We start from the raw sequence: 27,703 nt of genomic DNA, 5'->3' as shown, positions 1-27,703 counted from the left end.
ATAATACTCCACGGCTCACAATACTTTATGTAACTTTTTTTTTTTTTTTTAATCAGAGATTAGAGGTGATCTCCTTTCACTGTTAATGCTCCAACCAGTCTGATTGGTGTATCTGTAGTTTGGACTGGATGCAGGCCAGGAACCGAGCCATGGGCAGCACTGGGCAACAGTCCAGGATGATAATATATAGCTGGACACTTCAGATACACTTGACCAATGTTTTTAAATTACAATATCTAAGGACGTGTTATAAGTCACACAAGAGATGATTTTAGTTTTTTACACGGCTAATTTCTACACAGTTCCAAGCTTCCAACTCTTGAGCACACATCACGAGACAAATCATATATATTTCTCTAAATATAAAGTGCTTTCCAGTAGGTATTTGAGCTGGGATGACACACCTATCTCCTGATTCTATACTATCATGATACTTGATTCGATATGTATTGCGATTCTACAAATATTGCGATTTGATATTACGATTTATTGCGATTTTTGTTAACGTTTCTTAACACTAGACGATGGGAAAAAGTTTAATTATACACTTCTAGGGACTTTTACTTTGGAAAATATCTAAATAACTACAGTAAAAATGTTTGATTTTCAGCATTTATTTATTTATTTATTTATTCAATTTTTTCATTTTACATTTCCCTCACAAATTTGTGGTATTTTCTTTTTAATTTATAAGGGACACGTAATGTTTTATACTTCTAGTGAATATAATACAATCAATCTTATTTCCATATATGTATGTTGTATATACAGTTCCCTTTGTTAATAACTTATTTTAAAACCGGACGTAGTCACACGTGTATACTTCTGATAACTTCGTCAAGTGTGTCGCTAGCTCTGCAGTCAGCTCCGTTCTCTTTATACATCCATGGTCAGCTCCATCGGGGCCGTTGGAATGCATTTAACATACATGTCAGTATGTGGGAGCTCTACAGTTGTAGCGTTGGCTGATTTGACCAAGCAAATATGTTGATTCTGGCATTTAAAAATACATTTAAAAATCGTAAAAAAAAAAAAAAAAAATCGCAATGTATAGGTGAATCCATTTTTTCCCCCATTCCTAGTAGGTAGTAGAAATGCATTCATGCACTTGTAGACTGACTTTGAGGATATAAAAAAGTTTTCGGGGGGGCAGCAAAGAGCAGTACACCGTCACAGATAAAGGGATAAAGACAGACACAAGAAAGGTTGAGAGATGACAGAGAGAAACACAAAGACACACTTGCCCACAAAAACCACATAAGTGCTCTCTCCTTTCGCAAACAACCACACACTTTATTCAGCAGCCTCAGTTCAGAACTCCTACACACGTATTCAGACCTCTGACTGATCCAAGGACAAAAGTAAATTCAGCCTCTCTCTCTCCCTTTCTCACTCATTCTCCCCCTCTTCTATCAAAAGCCTGTGGGCCATTGGTGCGTCTCAGCCTCTCTGCCTGCAGCTGTGTTGCATGGGCCTTGATGTCATGTCTGCTGGACTCATCTCCCTGATCTCTGCATCTGTCTCATTCACAACATTTACACCAACACAAGGTTACTGAGAAAAGCCAAGTTAAGGCACAAATCAAAGCACGTTTCATTCACTGTAACAGCGTACAGTAGTTGCTACAGGTTTACCACACAATTGGTTACAGCTGGTAAAAAAATCCCATTTCTCTTTTACCGACTACTGTCAACGTTGGGTATCTGAGTGTTTGGACACGTAAGGAGAAAACAGGTTCTGTCCTATGAGAGCAAACATTTTTGTCTTATTGTACAAATGTGTTTTACAAGTAGGCTACTGTTCAGATGTGGAAGCTTATACGTATTTAGACTTATTTTAGTGTCAGTTTCAGTTGCATTCAGTCTTTGAATTCATTCGTTTGGATACAAAGTCACACCATTAGGAGCAATTACGTCTCCTTTCTTTACTCCACACTGCTCTCACAGTAAAGCTTTCACAATCTTAAGTCATGTGCATGCACACAAGTCAAATATAAAGAAATCCAGCAGAAATCCAGCTGTGATAATCCAGTTTATCAACTTGATCAAATGAAACCAATTTCTTCTGTGGAAGAAGTTATGAAATGTTACTTGAGTACAAGTTACACGCAGAGTATCACTCCTTCTCTTTGGGAGCAAAGAGACATAAACCATAGCTACCTGACTGTGCCTTAATAATACAACACAGTAGCCTAAAATACTACTGTATCCTGAAATCTGAGAAATCCACAGACTCCCCCCCAAAAACCTCCCGACTGAGTGACTAGCTATCTGATGTAGTCAGTCTGCCGACTAGCAGGTTTAATGAGCTGCCTGACTGTCTGGCTATCACTACAAGACAGAAGCTTATCTGACCCGTGGCCAGTACAGTAGTCATACTGTTCACAGAATTCACATCTTGGAAATTTCTGACTTTATCCAGACCTCTGCTAACACAGGGCTGCTCTTGAGCTTTGATTAAGTCTATAAAACTGACAGACTTGTTTACGTACAAGACAACTTCACATCTCTTTTGTTACTTTAGATTAATTGGTAACTCTAATTAGTAGCATGGCGACAGGAATGCTGAACTGCCTGTTATATCCATTTAGCTTTTACTTTCTGTTACCAGTGAGGCCGAACTGTCCTCTGATCTGATAACTGAATTTGGCTTCAGACAAAAAAATCAACAATGAAAGCTTCGCTAGTCTGTTAACCTGCCTTGCTTGACAGCTCTGCAGCCATCGGTCTGTCTGTTTGCGAGGGTGAATATGAGTTATTGTAAAGTATATTGTATAGGGCTGACCTGAATGCTTTGACGCTTCGACCCTTGACCTGGTATTTGAATGCTTCAGTTTTAAATATTTTTTATATATAAGTATGTAAAAATAATGTATAAATCCCCAAATAGGAATAATCCCACAAAATTATATATTATTAATATTAAGCATTAAAGATTATTAATTATTCTCAGATGGATATCGCTGTTTTTTACGTGTAGAATTGTGTGCGTGTGCGGCGGCGGTGGCGGCACTTTCCCGAGCACTGAAACGGGGGAGATGGAGACAGATAGACAAAAAAACACTTCTGCCTGCTGCGCCGCGAAGCTTCGCATACTTTCGAATATTTCTCATCGAAGCTTCAACGCCCAAAAACTAGTATTCGGGACAGCCTTAATATAGTAAATGGATCGTATGTGAGGAACTATAAAGCAAGTTGACAAACAGAATTTATCAACCTCTCTTTACTTCTTTTTAAGTGGGCAATAAGCAATAAATTCACAGACCAGGACATGATGGCAGTCTAAGCACCACTGACCAAATTCCCTAACCCAGGCCTTTCAATAACAAGTACACAAGGTGTCTCATCATCCATTGACTTCTCCTCACTCTATCTAGCATTAACAGTGGGCTGTCTGTATGTCAGCTGCCCTTTGCCTGACCCAGTCAGTCACCCAGAGGAAGGAGTGATTAGCAGGACTGTAGTAGCAGGAGCCCACCTGCTCTGACTCAATAGGAGCCCTCACACAGCTAGCTCGCTAGAGTCAACAGAATTTTAATCACATATACAAAGACACACTTGCACAGACAAAGACCCATGTACACACGAAGATACATAGGTGCACATACACACACACACACACACACACACACACACACACACACACACACACACACACACACACAAGGACAATTATGCACATAGCAGGGAATGCTCCCTCACACGTACTCCCTCACAGACTCTTTCATCCTAGCAGATAGATAGAAAGAGGAAGGAGGAAAAGGAGTGATAAAGGCCCAGACAGCAGTGACGGGGGGTGGAGGGGGCGAGAAGGGAGGGAGGAAGGAAGGGAGGAGGAGCGTTTCCTGGAGAGACGTGGTAGGCAGGATATGCAGAAGAAGAAGGAGGAGGGGAAACACAGGGGTGGCTTGTTCCAAGCAGAGGTTGTGTCCTTACAGGGGCTCTGTACACGCTAGTGTCAAACAGAGGGGGACAAAACACTGGCCGGCCACTTCCTGATGGAGAGGAGCACACGCACTGTAGAGCACCAACACAAATAGACACTGACACGTGGACTTGAGCATAGACAAGCACAAACCCACATGTACTCATGCAGACATGCAATTACACGCAGTTCTCCTTCTTGCAGGTGGCAGTTTGGATTCAGGTAATGAAATACAGTTTCTGTGTTGCAACTTCTAGGGAGACAAAACCCTGGAGGACTCTACAGTATGTCCTGTATGTAAGAGGATCTCTTTCTTTCTCCTTCTCAGCCTCTTTTTTTTTGACTGCCAAGCCTGTTTTGTTGACTGCTTTTCTTCAGCCTGCTGCCCCTTCTATCTCTCTGTCTGCTCCCTTTCCTTCTCCCTTGGCACAGTCTGGCTTGTCAGGCCTGTAATAGAGCTGCCATTGTTTGATCAGGGAAGCAACAGGAACTGTACCCTGTTAACCCAGCTCTGTCGGTATGCGTGTGTTTGTGCGTATATTTCAGGAAGGTGAATGTCATTGTGTGTGGTTATGTATATAATGTATGGCTGCCTGCAGCGTGTGTGTGCGTCTGATAAGAGTATACATTTCCCTCCAGTGAGGACCAGACCTTCTGTTTGAAGTGTAAGTAAGCATGACATTAGGCTTTACTGTATGTTGAACAAGTCCTTCTCTTCATTGCCCCTTAAGACCACAAACTTCCCCCATGTATTCTTGAAGGATTTGACCTCCAAACATGACCTCTCTTTGCTCCAGCTTTTTCCCAAATGCATGCTCACACACACGGACTTATTCAAAACCGCACTGTAACATTTCATTTTCACACACGCTTTCCTCAGCCTGCCCTATAACCCTTTCTGTAACATTCTCTCTTTCCTTTCTATGCTGCTAATACCCCCGTCCCAAATCTCCAAATGCCCCCGTCTCAAGTTGCAGGACCTGGCTCTCATGCCTGTGTGTGTGTGAATGCACACGTGTGATGCTCCATTAACTCTTGTGGTGACAGGCCTTTGATGCCGCCACCGCTCCTTAATCCCAACACTGAGGGAGGGGGGCAGGGGGGGGGAGAAAGAGAGAGAGAGAGAGAAAGAGAGAGAGCTACAAGTAATGGCGGGAGGGGAGATTGCAGACTGGCTTTGACCCGTTTAAGCTCTGGTTCAGGTTCAGGCTAAGGTTCAAGTTCAAGCTCAGAACCAAAGCAAACCAAGCAAATTAGGCTACTGTTGTTCTCTTCACTAACACAAAAATGTCTTACAGTAACATTACAATGACAACAAATCACCTGTTGGCTTTGTCACTGAAGTTATGAAGCACAACACATGATTGGAACATCTATATTAAGTCATATAAAAATATTAAGATTATAAAAAAGTCAGATTCCTTTTGATTGTGCGTAGTTTAGATTGCCCCACATCCTACTGCGATGCAAGCTTTAGGTTCACGGCGTTAGATTTTTAACATTCGCTTGTTTTGTTTTGTTTAAAGTACAAACTTTATGGTGTAGAACCTAGGTTAAAATCAACTGTTAACCCAACCCAAAAACACTTAGTTAGGGTAAGACAAAACGTCATGGTTGGGCTTAAAATAAGTACGACAACTAAGTAAAACACGTACGGAAACACGGGTCTTCTGGTTAAAAGTTTGGTGTTTGTTGGGCCCATTCACCTAACCTCTCGCCCGCCATAAGTGGTCTTTCTCGATCTTTATACTACGTTACTAACTCTTACCGTAGCCTTTATACGCGGATGCGTTTAAATAGGTGTCAGTACAGGATACATGGTGTACAAATGACACACGGAAATAAAGAAAGGCATAGTTATTGCACGCTAAACGCCTTGCGCGTTATCGTGGCATTTATACGCCTTTTTGTGCGAACGGGCTGGTTAACCTGACCAATAAAGATAACCTAATTAATTAAGAAAACACTAGATATGACCAGACAACGTGTTCTGTTACTTCCTGTGGGTGTCAAGTGATTAACAGGAGAAGAACACCATAACATAACGGTGCACTGATAACACTCGAGAAAATACAACAGACACTTTCGCTTCACGTCGGCTGCGATGGATGTATTATCTTGTTCTGTGGAAATTGTTTTTCATCCTGTCCCGAGAAGAAAATGGTAGAAAACGTGTTCTTCTGAGGAGAGGAAAACAAGCCCCGCTATCTCAAACTTCTCTGAGTGTGTGCAGACACGACCGCGAATGGTGGAGGGATGAGAAGCAAAGCAATCTCTAACCAAAAGGGTTCAGACAGACAGATCTGGATTGAATTAAAACATTTAAAAACAATGTATTTTGAGTTATTGTTTCATATGAGCATCTGTGGTTTTATTAATCTTGCCGCAACCGCATAAAAATTTGAATGATAGTTCATCATGAATCAAGTGCTCCTTACGCACTTTCATGAGTTTAGATGCTTTTACTGACAGCAGTATAAAATGTCCGAAATATAGAGCAGTATGATGTTCTATAACACAGCCATCAAAGAGTAGCGAGTATTGGCATTTAATGAGTTTCGTGATTGATTGTAAATGTCGTAGTTTGGATAAGGATAAGGATTGCGGGCGGCTGGGTGTGGTGGAATCATTATTGTAACACAGAAGACTTCTAAAAAGGCGCTCTGCAAGCTTTTGCACTGTGAGAAGACAGCTCTGACATGTGTTTACCATTTTGCCATCACACAGGGGAAGATTTACGACAATCCTCTCAACTTCTAATCAGAAGGGTATTTTTTGTTCTTCTTCTTTTTTAATGTCTATCTTCTGTGTGAGAAAAAGTGGTTGCTTCACTCTGCCAGGTGGTGTGTGTGTGTGTGCGCGCACATGAGTGATGAGGTATTTGGCAATCGGAGAGCAGGTTTAATAATAACTGATATATCCCTGGATGCTTCCAGACCCCGTTCCAGCTGGGAGCGGTCTGTGATGCCTCCAGACCCCAAAGTGAAAGAGAAAAGAGATGATAGAGAGAGAGGTTAGGAGAAATGATGAGGAGGGACGGAGACGGAGAATGAAGAAAGCACACAAGATGAAAAAAAAGGGAGGGAAGGTGTGAGCTGACATCTGCCTGGCATCCTTTCACCTTGCATGCTCTTTGACCAATCACTCCCCCCCCACCCAATCCCCTCTTCCTCGTCTTTCATAAAGTAGGAGGGAAAATGACATCGCTCATCTGACAAAGGCAAACATCCAAACCTCACAAATCCCCCCCCCCCACCCTCTCCTCCCCCCGACACCCCTGTCTGACACTTCTTCACTTCTCTGTGTGTATGTGTATGTGTGTGTGTTATATTCTGAGGGTGTATTTTTTTTCACAGGCCTCTGGTCTCACACAGAGAGACGTTGAGATGAACCCAGTGCCTCTGCCAGGTTTCTACTCACTGAGAGATATTGAGGCGTCTCACACTCTATAGCCGGCTGGCTCTGGTTGTGTGTGTGTCTGTGTGTGTGCGTATCCACTGGCTCGGGATGCCTGGATACGTCCGACTCTCACACACAACTGAGAGAACAGTATAGAACATTACACACATTGGCATGTCCTTGTGTACTTTGCAGACACACACAGAGCAAAAGGGAGAACCATAACAGCATGGGCTCCGACAGTGCCTCTTTGACAGATTTAAGTAAATAGCAGCAAACAAGAGATTATTTTTGGCAGACCGGGCTGTGGTCCATTCCAAGAACTAGGGGAGGTCCAATGGGAATGGAGGGAGATGAAATCACATAAACAGATGTGATTAAAGTCAATATCATATGTGTCATTACTCATTCAGACGACGTACTCCTTCACTCGTCCACACTTACACAAAAACAGGCAGACACAAAAGCTCTGCTCTTCACTCTGTGCTGCTACCACCTCATTTGGTGTTCCTCTTCTACTGCCATTTATGTTCAATCTAACCCCCAGACCATTAAAGAGACTCTATGAAACATTTTACACATATAAATTATTGCAAATGAGGGAACAGGTTGTAACCTAACCTAATAAATGAGACCTTTTGCAACTTTCTGTGTTTCCTCTGTCAACCTGTAGACTGCTTTTAATGTGAAGGATGTGACGTCATGCACGCTCGCGTGTGCCTACTTTCTTCAGCGCAGCTACAGGGATAGCCAACGATAGCTTATGGTTGGTTAGAAATTGACTCCGCTAACGCCAACAAACGACCAGCCTCCACCACAGCTTAGACTCCAAAACAAACTCCACTGAAGCACAAAAAAAAATTATATCTAGTGAAGTCCATCTTGCAAAATGTGACCGACGTCGGGGGGAAAACTAGTGTTGTGGGAGTGTGTGTGCACGTGGAAATGAGTGGTGAAGCAAGAGAGAGCGAGTAGCGGCAAAACGAGCGAGCTGCGGAGCGGAAAATAGTTAGTTTAGCTCTGAGAATATCAAGTGAATGTGCAGTGGAAGTTGCAGTTTGTGCAGAAATAAATGCTGCAGCTCCTCAAGAACAGAAGAGGTTTCCTGTGTCTTGTTTCCCCGCTGCTGCTGAGTGGAGTGACGGGGGTTAACGCTAACTGTTGTTGCCTTAACGGCCACAGGTGTCACTGTTAACAAGCAATTTCTGATGCTTCCATAGAGTCCCTTCAAACCGAAACACAGTTCTGACGCTCAACAGACTGCAATGTCTCAGCATCTGCGACACGCACAGAAAGCAGGACTGCCATAATGCACTACGGTCATAATGTGCATGTGTGTAATTCTCATATAACCATGCTTCATGCATTGCAACCAACCACTTGGGCATTCATTATGTTCGTATTAGTTATTTCAAACATGAAGCAGTGTGGAAGGGCAGCAGGATCAGCGCGGGATCTGCAGCTGACATAGTCAAGTTGACCCACTATAAGTGGATTTGTAATCCCCGAGTGGATTTAAACTGTGTTTATTGTCGCGGCCCTTGTGTGTGCGTGAGTGCTTATTTGAGTGTGTCTGCACAGCTGCATCTGTTTCCCTCAGTCACTGACTCTGTTTTGTCCATATTGCTTTTTCGATCATGTGCCACTAATCATATTGCAGACAGTGCTTTCTTTGTAAATGTAATGGAATCATCAGTGACATACAGTAGTAGGTACAATTCATTCTTTCTTGTACTTTAGGCTGGGGGAAGTATACACAAACACATGTGCAACACACACACACACACACACACACACACACACACACACACACACACACACACACACACACACACACACACACACACACACACACACACACACACACACACACACACACACACACACACACACACACACACACACACACACACACACACACACACACAAACACATGTGCAACACACACACACACACACACACACACAAAATCACAGGGTGTTCTGGCTGTGCCCTGGAGAGGCTAAGCTGCTTTGGGACTGAGGGTAGCTCTGATACTGTCACCAGTCGATTAATCAGCCATTAACAACACAAGGCCAGGCCACAGAGTCTAATGCTAATATGGCTCTGCTGCGTACACACTGGTAAATCGAGGTGTGCAGGGTCAAAGGGAGATCAGTTCACTGCTGGAGCTGAACGAGCCCTGACCTTAAATGTTTGGTTGAGGCAAGAGTCAACTTAGGTAAATCAAATCAAACTCGAATTAAGTCCAGAGGAGTTCGGGAGTTAAATGACGGGTACAGATGGAGCCGCAGGTGACCGTCTACGCACTCAAAGCTAATGTACTGGAGTCATGTGGGGTCAGGAAGTCAAAACATTACAACGTAAAGAGCTTATTTAAAGAGGACCTATTATGCTTTTCTCCTTTCCTTTAGTAACTCCTTTCCTGGCCAAAGGGAGTTACTCTCCCCAACGGAAACACTGCTCCTGAACTGCCTGAAAAGCCTTGATTGAAGTGTCGTCTTTTCTTCTGTAACGTGGTGATGTCACCAAGTAATACATTTGCATAATACCTGCCTAGTGGGTAATTTGAGACGCCCTAAAACAAAGCTAGATAGAGCGGAGCTGGAGCGGAGTCCGAAGAGTTTGGTTCAGTTGACCAATCACAACAAAGAGGGCCAGCTGACCAATCAGGGCTTTTCTGCACAAGTATGCTCCTGAAAATTAGCATAATAGGTCCTCTTTAAACATATATGTTAAGTATGTATGGATAAGTTGCCTACATATTATCCTTTACAACCCGATTAAGGCATTTGCGGATGAAATGTCACGTTCTGAAAGACGTTTTTGAGAGTTTTATGTTTTTGTTTTACCGAGATATTGTAATTAAAGTTTTTAAAGATTGAGGCTGATTCTCACAGCCTAAGAAACTGTGTTTAAATGAGGAAACATCAAATAACCTCAATATCAAACTTTCATTTTTAAAAACTTTTCTTATTTAATAGTGTGGGTAACAGGGAAAGCACAACTAAGGTGATGATTTCACAGTTCAGAAAAGGTAAAGCTACTATATTTCAATAAGCACTCGGCTGCCAGCGAAGCCAAAGTTTAAAGATCAAGGTGCTGTGAGAGAAATTATATAGGATTTGCCACCGCAGACCACCCTCTAGATTTGCACGGGATGACGTCAATGAGCTTAAATCTGGGGAAAATCTTCTCATGTTTGTTTACTGAAAGGCTCACGGATCATTAAGTAAAGTCAAGACAGGACTGCGGGAAAAGAAAACAGGTAGAGAAGTAAAAAATAGGTTAAAATAAAGTCTAATTCTGTAGAAGGTGCTTCTGGGCTTGTGAAGGAGGACATAATCTAATTAGTTCAATTAAAACTATTTAAGGACGTAAACGTGAAATTACTAAGTCTGTGTTGGGATGGTAAGGGAGGAAAAAATAGAGGTTGAGGGAGGAGAATTTAGCATAGTGTACTTCTGGGTCTGCAGTGATAACACAGGCTGATTCATGGAGGGCAAGTTTTGGGTCAAAAGGTCGAAATAGCAGATGACTGCAGGTGGTACTGCTGATCAGTAAAATTGAGTTTATGGAAGAGTCACATTTAGAAGTCACCAGAAGTTTTAAAGGCTAAGTTAATGAAACGGGAAGAATTTCTAATTTTAATAAAGAACATGAATTAGGATTATATGGAATCCATAGTTTAGGGCACCAAGGTGAGTTTGGTGTAGGGCTGTGCATTGGCAAGACTCTGGCGATTTTTTAAAAATCTAATTTTAGGGAAACTGTCATAGTATAAAGAACACGCCAGAAATACACAATTTTTAGAAGCTAAAAATAACACAATAACAAAAACTGCATGGAATTAACATAAAGTGGGCATGTCTGTAAAGGGGAGACTCGTGGGTACCCAGAGAACCCATTTTCATTCACATATCTTGAGGTCAGAGGTCAAGGGACCCCTTTGAATATGGCCAAGCCAGTTTTTCCTCGCCCAAACTTTAGTGTAACTTCGGAGTGTTATTTAGCCTCCTTCGCGTCAAACTAGTGTGACATGGTACCTATGGATTCCTTAGGTTTTCTAGTTTAATATGATGCCAGTATCTTCACTCTATCTGTAAAACTGAGCCCGCTACAATCTCCGAAAGATCGTGTACTCATGTGTATCGATATTATCTTACACCCCTAGTTTGGTGATTTATTTTTATTTAATTTATTTCTATCGTCACATTCAATCGTACGCAGCACAACGTAGTGGAATTAAACCTCTGCATTTAACCCATTAGGAGCAGTGGGCTGCTATAAAGCGCTCGAGGAGAAACTTTGTCATGCAAACAGGAGGAGCCGGGGATCGAACCGCCAACCTTGTGATTAAAGAACGACCGCTCTACCCCTAAGCCACAGCCGCCCTGCTAAAACCACATGAGAACTACATAAAATAACTTAATTTAGTTGACTTTTTCTAAACGCAAATGAAGTTTATATGAGTAAAACGTTTCAAAGATTAGATCAAATAGACGGGGATGACTTGTGGTAGTTGGCAGTAGCTGTGCCAGTGCCACCCAGACAGAGTCCTTAGGGAAAACATTCACTGGCCCATCACTAACACCTCTATGTGTGTGTGTTTGTGTGTGTGAGAGAGTGAGAGTGTACATTTATTGGCCCCCTGCTGCCACCTCTGGAGAGGAGCCGTCCAAGTGCTGAGTGACACACGCTGCTTAGTGTCTTAATGGAGGGAGAGGAGGGCAAGCCAAACCACAGCCTTTAGACTGGGATCTCACAGCCTGTAATTATGGAGAGATGTTAAAGTCGCTCTGTGTGTGTGTGTGTGTGTGTGTGTGTGCGCATGTGTGTGCGCGCATGTGTGTACGAGAAAGATGGAGAAATGAAGAGGCAGAAAGATATGCTGCATCTTTCTCCTCACAATAACCACTGGATCCCAGGTGTGTGTAAATGTACCAGTGGACTTCTTTCTCTCTCTGTAATGGGTTATCATGTGTATGTGTGATTTTTGCACAGCGGTGTGTGTCAGTGCCATGTGTCTCCTGCTGCTCCAGCTGTGGCCGTGCTCACACACACACATATACACACACACAAAAGAAGAAATGAAAGTTGTTGGGAACTGGAGCTGCGTTCAATTAGGGTAACCACATATTTACAAACAGTGGGGGGAAAGCTGCCTCTCTGTGACTCATCAGCCAAGCGGCACACTTGCACTTTTGACTCCAGGCCTGCCTCTCCCAACTGCACGGCTAAGAGCGAGGGAGGGAAAGAACAGAGGGACGCAGAGAGAGAAGGAGGGAGATGACAGGGTGTGGACAGAATGAAAAACACACACATGCATGCTGGCTGTACATGTGTGAGCGACCGCATAAACAAATACATATGTGTGCATACAAACACTTGCGCAAATTAAATGAGCTCATTTAAACTCCTGTGGTGTGAACAAAAAGCACACAGATCCACACAGAACCCGGGCTACTTTTAGAAAATGACTGAACGCAAAACATAAATTCTGGTAGAAAAGATTCCTTGTAGAGCAAAATGTTGCCAATTTACAAATTGGATGTTCACCATCTTACATTTTTGAATAATTTTACAGTAGTCTGGTTGCAGATCTCTAGTGACAGGTCCCCCCTTTTGCTGCACAAGCAGCATGAGATGTAGTCTGCATAAAAATCAATGTGCTTGTATTACTGGCAGGAAAAGGGACAACCTTGTTGCACAAATAAAGACTGTCAAACACCTGGGGCGTAACGAATAACGACACAAAAAAGCGAAATACTCGCCTGCGAATATTATATATCTAGGGATATTATTGTGAAAGGTACGAATGGAAGGATTTGATCTGGTCTACGCTGCCATTGTCAAGGTTGAAAGGAGTAATAAAATTGCCATCTTGGTTCGGACTACGGAGCCTCCGTGTTGTTGTTTCATAAATATAGCCGCAACTCAACCGTTCTGCACAACGTGATGGGTTGATGCCGTTATTCACAGCGCAAAAGCTCAGAAAATCAACCTTGTTCTGAAAAAAATGACGGCATTTTTTCACCACGTAATATAGGCACTCCGTGTTAAAGTACTCATGACATTAAATATATTGGCGTGCAAATTAATCCCACGAAAAAAAATGCTGTCCGTGTGTAAAGGCCTTAAGGTTGCTCTCCTGATCAAATAGTTTGACATTTTTATTGTTCAGAGATTTTTAGTTTGGGTAAAAAGTTAGACATATTATGTTCAGATATTAGGCCATGCTACTTATGCTTCCAGGTCGTGTTTAAAAAGTAACCCGCAAATTGCAAAATCTGATCTGACATCTGCAAAAACTTGCCAAAACTCTCCAAAGACTGGCTCCCCGACAACCTATCCTAACCTTAACTATTCAAGATAAACGTCTAACCTTAACTATTCAAGATCAATGCCTAACCTTAACCATCCCGTGAGAGTTTCCCCAACTTGCGGGTTCCCTTCTAGACACTACCATGCTTCCAAGCCTCTAGCCTATAATGGAAAGGTCCAAATAATATTACAACTACATGATCTGATCTTATAGGTAACAAGTACCAAGACAGGGCATTTCACTACAAATCTGTCAGCCAGTTCCTTCTAATTATTTTTGTCAGAATTTATAGTGTTTTGTCTTTCTTTATACTTAAATTACCCCGGTTCTTCATGCACACATCCATGTCGCACAGATGTACCCCTTCCTGTGCCTGAGGGCTGTTGTCAAAGCCGACTAATGTGCATGTGGCAAACATGAGAGCACATCAAAGCGCTGAGACCAGCACAGCAAAACCCTGGCCTTGTTTTTTCTCCTTGGCTGTCAGCGCCTTGAGAGAGAGCAAACGGAGGCACAAGGCCTTAAGTGTGAGTGCTGTTTGTCTTGACTTGACCTTGGTGTGCGTGCGTGCGTGAGCGTGTGTGTGCGCATGCATCTGTGTGGCGAACCACATCAAAGAACGACGGAGTGGCTCAGTTGTTATGACCTCTGACCCTGGCATGCTCCGAGACAGAGGGAGGGTGGGGGAGGAGGAGGAGGAAAAGACACAGTCAAACATACCCACGCACGCACACACACACACACAAGGAAAAGGGTGGGATACACACTACAGCCTCTAAATTTACAACAGCTAGAAAAACAACCACGGATAGAGACATAGCAATTTGTCTTGTTAGCTTTTATGGGGACCTGTGAGCAGGCACACACACAAGTAAATCACTTGGACACATATAGCACACGCACACACACTAAAACGGCCACATAGACATTCCTGTCTCCTCTCTCTCTGCTCGCTGTGCATCTTCTTCTGCGGTGCAGCCCATCCTTCATCCTGTTGAACCTGTCCTGACTGTCTGTATCGCAGTGTCTCTCCTTGATTCAATCAATTGCATATGTTCAAAATGTTTCTCATTTGACTTTGGTATGAGCGCGGAGGACAAACGGAGGAGTTTCTTGGCCCTCGGATGAGCACTTTATCTCTCTCTCTTTTCATCATTTTTCTACTTTGAATTCTTCAAAGGTGATCTCGCCTCTACATCTTCGCTGCATTTATTTTTAGCCGACGGCGGATATAACCTAAGTCCTTGACAAAACATCAAATACTGGTTTAGCATGTGTGTGCATGGCGTATGAGTCACTGGATCAGCGTATGCGCGAGTGTGTTTTAACATGTTTGTCCAACCTGCAGTAAATGAGTCATTCACTCTGCGTGCAAAACCGTGCACACGCGTGTCTATACGTGTGTGTGTGTGTGTGCGCATCACAGCTGTAATAACTTACAGCTCCTTGCATTTCAGCTATGCTGTCACGGTCCATTATAATGTTCCTTCTACACACACAAACTAATGAAAACATTTCTGAATAACGCTCATTTGAGAGCAAGAGTATCCCAGTCGGGTAATCATGGCTGTGGAGAACTGCAGTTAAAAGAAACCTAAACTTCAGTCTCTGATCACCGTAGTTCTGCGCCGTCAGCTACAGTTACAAAAAATTACTTCTTCTGCAGGTGCTGACAGCGTGGACGTTCCTACAAGTGCATGTGTGCACTGCGCAGGATATCCAATCTCGGTGTGCATTGGCCGTTCTGTATGACTGTACTGTATATAGCCTATAAGCTCATGCACATATATGACTGCGTGTGTCTTTGTGTGTATATAAAGCAGCCCTTGACAGCCATTGGGGGCGGCGGTGGCGCGGCCGGTGTGTTTGCCTTGGCAGCGATTCAGCATTCCACATTCCTCTGTGATATTCAGTACTGTGACCTCAGGAAACCCGCCCTGCAAAGAAGCTCTCGCTCTTTCTCTTACGTTCCTCCTCTTTCTTTCTCTCTCTCTGCAGCCTCTCTCTTTCTTTCCCTCTCTCTCTTGCCACCTCCCCACTTCTGTTTCTCTCTTTCACTCCCTTCCTCTCGATCATTTACTCCGCCCTCTTTTCATATCTGAACTTGGGAAATCATCTGTCAACCCCCTTCAACTCCCGCCCCCCCCACCCCTCGGTTTATTTTCCCTCCTTCCTTCTCTCTAAAACTTTCTCCTCAACGTTCCCTCGTTTTTTTCCCCCTGACAGAGGTCCCCTGACGAGGCACCTTTCTTAGTGCTCCAAGTTTGAACACACATCTCGCTGCTGTCACTGAGAATTCACAACACTTCACGCTGTCCCGGTCACTCAATGAATCACTCAGATGCATATTTCTCCTTTATTAGGAACTCCTTCTGCATCCAGTACAGCCGGAGGCCAAAAGGAGTTATTCCCCAGTCTCCAACACTCTCTCTTTCCTTTTTTTCTCTCTGATTCCTGCCACTGTAATCCTCACAGAGATTAGCTAAAGAACATAACTACATACAAGTTAAAGGGTTGAATTTGTAAAACATTTTCCTGCCAAGAAAGTATGAATATTGGTTATTGACCGGTTTCCTGATCACTCCTCCTATAACAAATGTTGTTGTGTGTCAACTGACACCTCCTCTGACCACTCCCCCTTCTCTTCGAGGCCACGCCCACACACCAGAGAGACGTTTCACCTGAGATGACCCTGCGCCCGGGGCAAGGCGGTTCCTCACCCCTTCCTCCCTCCCTCCCTCCCTCCCTCCCTCCCTGCCTGCCTGCCTGCCTGCCTGCCTGCCTGCCTGCCTGCCGCCCTCTTTCCTCCCCCTCTTAGCTTGGGCTGTAAACTACTACACATACTTTAACACATGGCTGCCACACCTGCCACCGAGAGGTACAAGGCTGAGAGAGAGAGACAAAGAAAAGAGAAAGAGGTAGGGTCTGAACGCTAATGTGCTAAATAAAGTCAGAAAAAAGAAAACCATCAACAGGTTTTGGAGGCCCAAACGAACCTGTTACTGTTACTTAAGGCCGTACATTTACATAACTTTAGACAATAAATTAATAACAAATGAGTGAAACAGGAATGCTATTATAAGTTAAACTGACATATAAGTCAAAGTCACATAAAAGCTCAATGAAAGACACTGAGAAATTGTTGTGCTGAGAAAGACGCTTCAGACAGTGCGAGCCAAGAGAAGCAGAAAAGAAAGATAACCATCGTACGGTAACACCCACCCTTCCCCCTCCCAAATGAGGCCTCCCCGCGTTATTATATAGCTATCCACTGTGTGCACTGTGTGGTTGACCCACATACAGTAGAACGCAGTGAGGCCGGGGTGAACCGAGGTAAAGGGTGGAGCCGCCAGTCAACCCTCTTATCTCCCCGTCACCGTGACACTTTCCTCTATCTTAAGTGTACCTTTATATGGCCAGAGTGTGCGGCGGCAACAACCCTGTAAACCGCTGAAGCCATAAAAATAAACACAGGAGAGGGAAAGGGAAAGACAAAGAGAAAGCAAAAGAGAGAGAAAGAATGACACTGACTTATATAAAATGATGTGGGGCATGTTTGTGTATGTGGAGATGACGACAGTATGCATCACCAACTAATGCTATCCTACGTAAACATGGCCATAAGGCCGCACGCAGATGCTCAGCCCATCAAGAAAAACAAACAGATAAAAGTGCATCTGCGGGGTAAGGTCAAACTTGTGTGACGTGTTTATGTGTGATGCATGTGTTGCCACACTTTTATGTATTATGTGCAATACATTGTTTGAAGCATTTTACAACACAGTTTTTTTGGGAAATTCAAAACTTTGCGCGCATGAAAATTAACAGACGCCTGAGAACATGTGAGTGTGCGTTTGTGGGGGGTTGCGTGTGTTTGTGTGCATATGTGCACGTGCGTTTGCAAGACTATGACTGAGCGTATGTGTGTGTTTCGGATTAAGAGCTTCACCCCTGGATCTCGAAATTAGATAGGGGATTAGCAGGACACATCCGCCACCTGGCATTTTAAGCCCCGCAATTACAACAACAACTTTTAATCAACAACAGCCACACATGTGTCACATACAGTTAGAACTCATTCATCTTCTTCCTCATGCGCCTCTCTCTCTCTCACTCTCTCTCCCAGGCTGTCATTGGGCTGACTCCGCAGTAACACCAGGCCACGTAGAGGGCAGATGTATGCTAGGTTTATTTAGGCTGATCATGACCCACTGTATTAATAAGGATCAGCCGAGATTGGGACTTGTTAACGCGGTGCACTAGGCAAGGATTTAGCCTCCACAGTGACTTTTACTTGGCACGAGACTAGGAGATAGGATGTGAAGCAGTTGGCGCTAGCCTAGGAGGTAGCATCCCATTAGCACCTGTGCAAGGCATTTACCATCCAAAGAGCATGGCGCTACACTACGGAGCTACTAGTGATGTGATACCTCATTGATCCCCTGTAAAAATTCTTTACTCTAGTTACCATGCTCAGGGGGGTTAGAGGTCAGGGTTGGTTACGGGGTAGCACCTCTGGAGCTGGTGGGGATTTAGTGTCTTGTTCAAGGCCACTTAAACAGGTTGGGTGGCTGCCGACCACCGGAGCTTTAACCTGACTCAGTAAGCCGCCTTGCTCTTATTCAAATCCCTGGTGCCAATGTAGCCGAAAGCTGGGACAGTTAATCAGTTTCTATGAAAAAAAAAACTCACACTGTGATGTTAAACACACAGAAAGACAATGACGCTTAAAAATACAGGCTAACTAATACGACTGAAAAACATGTTTTAATGTACTAATTTCACTTTGCTATACTGACTGCACAAACAGAGATTATCTACAGGCTCCGAGGCTTCTGTTGTCCTGAGCTGGCTGTCACAGTGAAGGGTGGGGGTGTTCAGTCTGTACGGATATGTCGCGCCAAAGAAATAAAAAAGCAGCAAGGGCAACCGAACCCTTGACAATTCTGCTCCATTTCATGGCCAGCGCGCAGTGGGGAGAAAGACACAGTAGGCTAGCAACCAAACTAAACAAAAACAGCAGCCAGGCTCCATGAAAGGAAAAGAAATCATGTTCTTTTTCATGCACACCTCCAGTTAAACACGGTAATACACGTATACAAAAGTCCTCCTGTGGTTAAACAGGCCGGTTAGACCACAAAATGAGTTTGTGGAAAGCAAGAATTATCCTATATACCGGGATTCACTGCCAATATGCCCAATAGCAATGACTCATACATGCACAGTATGAAGAATAAACCTCATTACATATAATAAAAATTGTACTCTTGATTCTGAGAAGCTGTGATTCAGATAGCATCGAAGAGAGAAGAAATGAAGGGAAAAGAAAACCCGAGTGGAGAGGAGGCCAAAATAAAAACCCCAATCAAATGAAAATAAAAGAAGGAACAAAGAGAAAGGGAGCACAGCGCTGCATTTTTTCTTTATTAACAAGCAGCGTTTCCATCCAACAGCTCAGATAGCAATCTACCACAAATTAGGACCAGATTTCTTTAATTGACCATCATGTTGCTTTTAAAGATGAAGTGCCACCTTGATTTACCACTGCTTTCTAAGAAGGTGACAGCAAAAAGAAGGCGAAACAGAAGACGGGAGCGAGGGGGAAACTGAATGGTTAGACCGAAAGAGAAAAAATGAACAAGATGAACAGACAAAGCTAGAGAGAGAATTTGAGAGGGAAACAGAGAGACAGAGAGAATAGGAAAGAGGAGGGTAATTGCAGGAAAGGGGGCTCATTAGTCCGTCACTATCCTCAATCTAACCCCCAATTTCAGGTCAGGAGGAACACAGAGAGAGACTAGAGAAATAAAAAAAAAGAGAAACAAACAAGAATGGAGCAACTTAATAATACTATCTCCTGTTTACGTAGTCTCAAATGATGTAGTCTCAAACTTTTCTCCCTCTGTTCAACTTTCTACCTCTGGCCTCTTTACACTGGCTGGCAGCGCTGAGCGTGCACACTGCCGCCAGCACCGTCATGGATCACACACCATATCTCCTTACACACCTCGCATGACGAATCCACTGTCTCCCTGCCACAGGCTGAACTCACTTAGGAGTGAGGAAGAAACACCGACTTTGTGCTCACAAAAGAGGGGGAAAAAAACAGAGGCAGAGAAGTGGTTAAAAACTGGATGAGACTGAACTATCATGGAGACACTCGCAATGTAAAGCTGAGAGAAAAACTGTCCATAAAATCCCTCTGCAAACTTTCTCATTACTCCGAACTCAAAGCTCCGGCCCACTGCTACTTTCATCAAGTGGAGACCTACTATAGCAGTGATTGGCCCGTGACCAATTACGGATACTGACTCATAGTTTAAGAAAGCAGGGTGATGAGATATCCATTCCTTCCCTGCAGAGTCAATGTGTTGCCCTACCCACCCTCTGTGCAGTTACGATCTGGAATGTATTGTACAGGGAGCAGCAGACTTTTAGTCAGAGTGTCTGTCGGCTGGAGAAAGAGTGCTGCCTAAACCGCATTTTGTATTGATAAAATAGAAAAGCCAAGCTTTTCTTTCATTTCATTCAAATTAAACTGCACTTTTAACTTATAATGCTAGGGCTGCACGATTACGGCCAAAATTATAATCATGATTATTTTGATAAATATTATTCATTGATTTGAGCGACAAAATATTTGTATTACAATTTCTCATTTAAATAAACAGCACTGCTTTCACTTCCATATTGTGCTACATCCCTGATAATGTATAAATTAGGGCTGCATGTTGTTGGAAAAAACTTGACATTATACAATATTTTTTTCTGCGATATTTATTGTGATATAAAAAAATAGAGGAATATTCACTCTAAATTTTGTAGGCTACATTTTAAAGTTAAATGCACCAATCTGGTGCACTTTGATAGGAAATTTAAGAGGCTAGATCTATGAAGAACTTTGTGCTTAATCATAAACACATTGGTTGTATTGATATGAACGGTGACGACGATAAAAAAAGTCACACCCACAAAGCATGGTAAATGAGACAGGCTCCGTGTTTCAAGATGGGTCGAGTGGGTTGCCGACATCGCCACAGACCCCTGACGCACTGAGGTCAGCCCGCCTTGGCTGACTGCCGTGCCGGGAGCCCTGTCCATCCCCAAGGGGAGAGAGGGCGCAGCGAGCATTAGGTCCACGGTCCCGGAAAGCAACAAGGTCTGGGCAAGGAGTGAAGGATCCTCCCACACCGAGTGGCCATGTCTGACCCGCCGAGTTGAATCCCCCAGGGCAAATGCGCCCATCAGTATATTCAGTATATTACTCTTTTACTCCGGACTGCAGCCGCAACATTCAGGAAAGTTTCTCACAAGCTGCCGCTGTACGGTGGGTGCAGCGGCATGACGGCTCCCCAAAAGTGAAGCCAAAACGTCCCGATCGCCGGCTGGTGTTTGGCTGTTATTTTAGGAAGCGCTTGATTGATATTCAGCAGAGTTTTCTATGAGCGGAGCACACATTTTCAACGTAAATATCGCAGGCGATCATTTAATCGGGGGAAGCCAAAATCGTGATTGCGATAAATATTAGATTAACTGTGCAGCCCCATCTGATGGTGGGCTGTATTTACTTTTTATCGGGAAATAAAGCTGGGTGCACCATGGCAGCCTGCTACCTACAGTATCTATGACTATAACGGCAACTTTCTATTTGTGTCTCACGCAAAAGAGCTGGGCCCCAGATTGTGTGTGCTGAGGAGAATCAAAAGCACTCCTCTCTGCCTAAATATAGACACTACGTACAGCTTCCTCCCAAATGCTGATTTTGGCAAGTTTTTGTACTATTTTTTGGCAAATTGTCAATTGCCAGGGCAGGGTAAATTGGGAAGACGCAGTGTGAAGATGCTCTAAGGCAGCGGGACCCCTGCAGCTCCCGTCTCCTATGCTCACTGTGCCACAGCAGGAAAGCCCAGTTGGAGAAAACTGAGGTAAAGATGAGCGCCACATGGATCCCCACTACACAGGTTTAAGCTTTGTGTGTATGTGTGTGTTTGTGTGTGTTTAAGGGTGGGTGGGTGTATGCTCCAGGTGCCAGTCCATGCAATGAGATATTGTGACCAAAAGTGTTGCAGGTTTTCTGTGGTATCCGGAGAAAGCGCAAATAAATACAAACAATGCACAAATGTCCTTTTCTATTTAGCATACAATCTGGATCACACTAACGTAGTCATCACATTAAGTACGAGGACTCTGCGCGTCACCTGCTTGTTTTGTTTGCAATCAAACAGGGCGAAGCATATGACCATACATTCACTGTCACACGGGAAGCCTTACAGCCGTACACAAGCCCTGACACACTTAGTGGAGTAAGAAAGTATTGTGTAGAAAAACATAATAAAACAATAACCCCCTCGTGAATGAATTTCATCTCTCGTTCACATTGTTGGTCTACTGATGGTTTTCAGCATCAGTCATAAAACCATATTGCCTCAACAGATGCACAGGGCTGTACACATCATAATCATGCATTTAAATATCATGCGTGTTTTGGCAAGACATGCAGTGCCAAATGTGCGCCGATGAATATTTACACACCACAGGAGAAAGGCATTGTTCAAAAAACATATACGCTCATATATTATACATTGAAAATGCATCTTTCTCCCTCTCATTCTCCCTCTCATTCTCTCTCTCTCTCTCTCTCTCTCTCTCTCCTGTGTTCTCTCATGTGGGAGGCAGCACTGGGCACCAAGCCATGCCACATCAATATGCGTACTGGTGAAACGCTTCCCCTGCTTCCCCCTGTGCTGCAGTCGCCGAGGCTTGCAGCAGTGGAAGCGGTGGCTAATGTCACCGGATATGGCAGGTCATGTTAGCTGGTAGTTAGTTAACGGAGGTTAGCGAGCTAGCACTCCCAGCGCGGGTCGGAGCCAGGCCGGCCTTGTCGTAGCAACCTGCCGCGGCGACAGCCCGTTGACGCAGACAACGCCAGCCAGTGCCACCCTGGAGGCACCTTGGATTCTACCCAGGCAAGGTTCCCTGGGAGCCTTGGTTGCCATGGTGCCAGCCAAATTTGGGTCCAATAAACGTGAGGGGAACAGGCGGTGGGCAAGGGAGGGGGACTTTGGGGTGGCAAGACAAGAGGATACAGAGAAGGAAAGGGGGGTTCATGGGTGCTATGGCAACCTTAAAATCAACCCTGTGGTTCTAAAGGAGTCAAATAAAAAAAAAGACCCGTTTAGATAAAGATATATCAATGGAAGGACATTAAAATAACATCATTGATAACCCATAAAAGACAGGCAGCAACAGAGAAATTGAGAGAGCATGTGTGCTGGATGCTGCTGATAACCTACACAAAGGGCTTTTAAAAGAGTCTCTTGGCAATGTGAATGACAAGATGAATGTACGCGGTTTATACTACTCTGAAGTTGGAATTGAAAAGTATAAAGCTCAGCTGTCAGATCAGTCGAGCTAAAGTGACAGATGCACATCTCATATCTTACCCCACAAGGCCGTTGCTATAAACAAGATGTGCTCTTAAACGATTAGAGGCAAGTTAAAAAGGAGTAAGAATTGTTAACATTCACACTAAAGTGAGGCACAATTAAACATAAGCTAAATTAAAGCTTTTGAAAGATGCCACTTTGACTTGGCTTCCCTGCCCCGCTCTTCCAGATGTAGTCTCAGAATTCACTAAGTGGTTAGAGGTGACTTAACCCTGATCTCTATATTCATAAATTCATCTACTCTTAATTAAAAAGTTTGCATGACGGAAACGCACAAAAGGACTTTATAGCACTTAGTGTACACCTGGCTCCCTTGGCCGACCGTCTGACAGGCTGAATTATGAACAGCTGAAGCAGAGAGCGGTGCACGGCACCTTGCTGTGGCCGGTTCACCGCGGTGTCCCTGAGACCCCAAGACTCTGCTCTTTCCAAACTCTCTCTCTCTCTTTCTCTCTTTCTCTCTCTCTCGTAAAAAAAGACCTGCTGCTTGGCTCATAAGACTGTAAATCATGCAAAATAGAGCATAGCACTCGGTCTGGAAAAAATAACCATGTATAATGAGCAGACGGAGACATATGCACATATGCACTCTCTCACACACATGCACGTCTGCGAGTACACGCACGCAGATCCTTGCCAAAAGCACACCACCCCCTACACCGCTTTGTACTAGACACACAAACACATACCGTCATCGGCCTATCCCGCAATTCTAACCCCCCAAAACCCAATCCTTGAATCCATGCTAGTGATAAAAACTATCTCTACCCCCACTCGTTAAGACTGCGTCCACCTCCCACCTGCTCCGCGCCCCCTCCAAACTCCTACAAACACACACACCAACGCCATTCCACTCCAAACTCATCCTGTTATCTAAACAAGCGCCGTCCTCTCGTCAGCGTCAGTGGGTTCCTTTCTCTGTCTCCTCAGAGAAAAGAGAGACTCTCCTGTTCTCAGATGAATGGAGTCTTTTGATGAAGCGCCGAGCCTTGTTTACTGCCACTCCATTTATTTACCGGCCTGTTTTTCAAGTCGTCATTGAGGGACACTCTACCAAACACCCCCCCCACCACCACCACCCTCCTCACCCCCTCAACCTCACCCACCAACCCCCTCCATCTCATCCTCTACTTAACTACACCCCCCCATCCCCTAAACACACATACACATATACACACTATCCCCCCCACACCCCCAATCCCATGTCGTTCCCTATCCCGTTTCATCCTGCTTTCTTCTTTCCGTCTAGTGTCCTAGATCTGTGTCCAAACTGATTTGAAGCTTACTCGCTTACACAGACGCATGCCAAATTTGATTCTCTGCATTCTGTTGTGCTTCTCAGCTAGCTCGCTCGCTCACTCGCCCCCCCCCTCCGAACCCCCCCATCCCACTTTCTGTCTTCTCTAAACCACTCTCCTTCTCACGGTGTAACGAACACCAAACGATGCCCCTCATGAAGGTTGTCTCTCACGAAGAACGAGTGGCCTGCTGCGAAACGGCTCAGAAATTTCCAACTGAAAAACGACATCCAAAATCTGGTTTAAAAAAAACAAAACAACTACCGCCCATGATGTGTTTTAACCAGAACAAAAATAAATGAACAAACTTAATCAGTGGTCACATAAAAATGTTCTGAAAATCTCATAAAGTGAAGGCAATAAATTTAGGCAACACAAAAGAGAAACTAAACTGCAATCAAGCCTCACAGCCTGTATAATAAAGCTTCTACTGAAAATATTAAATTTAAAAAGAAAATGTAAACATAGCCTGTGATCAAGTGTGAAATGTAAAGATATCGTTAAAAAAAAGGCAGGATGCCAGTCTTTGTGAAGATATATCAACCGTATGTCTGGTGGCAAAACAACTTTGCATACTAAATGAAAGAAACGTCAGAGAATAAAAAAAAGAAAAAGAAAACTCAGTCAAGGCTCACAGCCCATGATGGCCTGCTTTCATGAAAAACAAGGATAATGGTCCTATTGAGCACTAAAATGTTTGTGCTTACAAGTTATTATACATTTTTCTGTAGCAGCAAACAGGAGTCCAGGGTGCTAATGAGGCTAGGGGAGGGCATTCATTTGAACCCTAAAGAGGAATAAAAGAAAAGGGGAACAAGTGAAAGAAAGAAAAGAAAAGAGAAGAAAGCGCGGATCAGAGGGAGGAGGTTGGCAGGGACTGTGTATGAAAATTTGGCGTCTTCCATACAGAGAGATAGCATCGTGCCAAAAACGGCCGACGACGCAACTCCTCACAACTCCTCTCACTTTTCTGAACATCAGCGTTAAAGTCGCCCACATAATCATTTCTTTATTCTTCAACCCACATGTGCAAAATAAAATCTTTTATTTCTAAATCAGTACTGACCTAACTTTTTAATTCAGCAACAAAAACTCAAAGCAAAGCCACTTCTTATAGAGAAAATAACTCCAAGGGGGAAAAAAAACGGAATAAAAAAAAACAACAAAAAGAAAAGTAATGGTGCTTTGGATTTAAAACGCAGTATTGTGACTCTCATTCTAGCTCGACTATGGCTGTGTGGTTCTGAATAGCGTTGTTAGCCAGACTTAGCAGCCGATGCCAGGGCCTCGCTGTGAGTGCAGCCCGGTGAATAAGGCATGTTCCCTGGCTCTGCCTCCTTTCTGGCTGGCCTGCCTGACAGTGAGCATTGGCCACTGCACTCTTTCTCTTGCTCCTTCTTCTCCTCCTCCTCCTCCTCTCTGTCTCTCTGAGGTCGGGAAACCCTCCTGAGTGGGTATATGGTTTTTGGGGACAGACACATTTCATGGTTGGCGCCGCTACAAAAGCCTGAAAAGAGACCCGGCACTGGGAAGACACAGTATTAATACAGACAATACCACCCCCTCGCTGCTTCTGACTCTCTCTTTTCTCAATAACCTCTTTCTTTTCTTCTCCTCCTTTCTTTTCCCTTCTTTCTCCCCTTTTTTTTTTTGCTCTCTAGGTTTTTTTCCAAATAAAAAACATTAAAAAAAAAAGCCCACTCAGCTCGAGTAAAGAATGCAGTTTTTATCACTGCGTGCTTAGCTTAGCCTACACCCATTTTTATTTGACAATCGTTAATGTGTAATTAAATGTCAAGAGTAGGTATTAGACTGGGTTCAGCAGCGTGTGAAAACGCCCTTTTTTTCCTTTAGACAAAATTAGAAATTACTAAGCATTTATATAAATACCATTCAACAGATCATGTAATCATTTATTTAATTTAATTATCATTATTTTTAATAATAATAATAATAATAATAAAGATGAATGTATTTTGATTACCATAATATATTTTGACAAATTAATTTTAACACATTATATCTGAGCCCAATTATAGATGAAAAAAACATTTGGGAACTTTCCATCTGACACTGATAAATGTAACATTTTGCGGAAATATAAATTACTACATTAACAAGGTAGCTGTAACGGGAAAAAAAGGTTTGCACCATTAGGAATGAAGAAACCATGTGGAGTACTTAATTTGAAACTGAGATAAGATTTCTGTTATCCGCAGAATACAAAGCTGAAAAATATCTGTGTCAATTCTTCTGCTTTTCTACCTGTGTTGCCTTTTACAATGGAGAGCTTCAACTGAGGAGAAACGGGAACAATCTGACAGCTGAGTTCATTCAAAAAGAAAAGAGGGGATCACAGAAAAAAACGGATAAAAGAGCCAAATAGCACAAACTGCCTCATTTGTCTGTTCCACCACGATGATGGCCTCCCGATTTCACTGGAATAATCTGTTTACCTCACATCTCCCAACGCTAAAACTCTTCACACAAAAGGAAACAGATGCGGGTAGACCAGAAATTTTCAGGGGTTTTACTCTCTCCCGAGTCTGAGACAGCCAAAGAAACGGAGGCTTATGATCGTTATGTAAAAATCAAAAAAAAAAAAAGCAGGGAGCTGTTTTCTAGGACAAAGGCACCGTATCGCGGAGCATGCCAGTTTTCACTGGTCAATTTAATGGGAGACCAAACATAACAACATTGTCTTTGACTCGCCTTTCTCATGTTTTTTTTTATTTTCCCTCGAGTCTGCTTGTGTCATCATGGTCTCATGAGATAAATGCAGACCCTGCGGTTTTGGACCGATCTATGTACGTCTGTGACACCCCAATGTTAGCCTTGCGTCTGTGTCTGTGTGTGTGTGTGTGTGCATGTTTTGGAGCGAATGAGCACACAACAGGGCTTTGGCTAGCCCGATGCCATTAGCTATCCAAATACACAGACTTTTTTCCGAAGCCAAGAATAGTGTGAGAAGACTCCCTCTCGCTCCGTCTCTCTAATGTGACGGGGCTCTCCCTCTATCTTAACCCTTCAGATTTGATATGTAGCCACCTCGACGTGCTCCTGACGCCAGACAGAAAGACAGAGGCGCGCAAAAAAAAGACGACGCAGGCCCCGGCTAAACGAGAGCCATCAGCGAATATTTACTGATGCCAAAGCCGCTCTGCATGCGGAGAGCTTTTCTTAGCCGGCGTGGGCCCTGTTCCCACCACACACAATACAAAAGCCTCAGACCTCACCGACTCCCTCGGCGTCGAGATTTCATTTAATCAAAACTCAATGCTTACTTCACTGCTGAGGGTCATCCTAAGATG

At 43.7% G+C, this 27,703-nt stretch overlaps 1 protein-coding gene across 20 annotated transcripts in view; it reads right to left on the bottom strand.

Annotated features, from left to right (window-relative positions):
* Positions 1-27,703, bottom strand: part of LOC119485116 (nuclear factor 1 X-type-like) — a 162,576-nt gene that overhangs the window by 50,633 nt on the left and 84,240 nt on the right. The window contains exon 5 of one of the 20 annotated variants that reach the window (XM_037764453.1): positions 935-1,517. The exons of the other annotated variants lie outside the window; for them this stretch is intronic. Coding sequence (XP_037620381.1) covers positions 1,441-1,517 — 77 coding nt within the window. The 3' untranslated portion in view covers positions 935-1,440. Of the gene's footprint in view, positions 1-934; positions 1,518-27,703 lie in introns of those variants that run through there. 20 annotated transcript variants of the gene reach the window in all.

The sequence above is a fragment of the Sebastes umbrosus genome, chromosome 3, assembly GCF_015220745.1.
Source record: "Sebastes umbrosus isolate fSebUmb1 chromosome 3, fSebUmb1.pri, whole genome shotgun sequence".
Taxonomy (NCBI): domain Eukaryota; kingdom Metazoa; phylum Chordata; class Actinopteri; order Perciformes; family Sebastidae; genus Sebastes; species Sebastes umbrosus.
The sequence above is the reverse complement of the archived record's forward strand: the minus strand, read 5'-3'. Positions and strand labels throughout refer to the sequence as shown.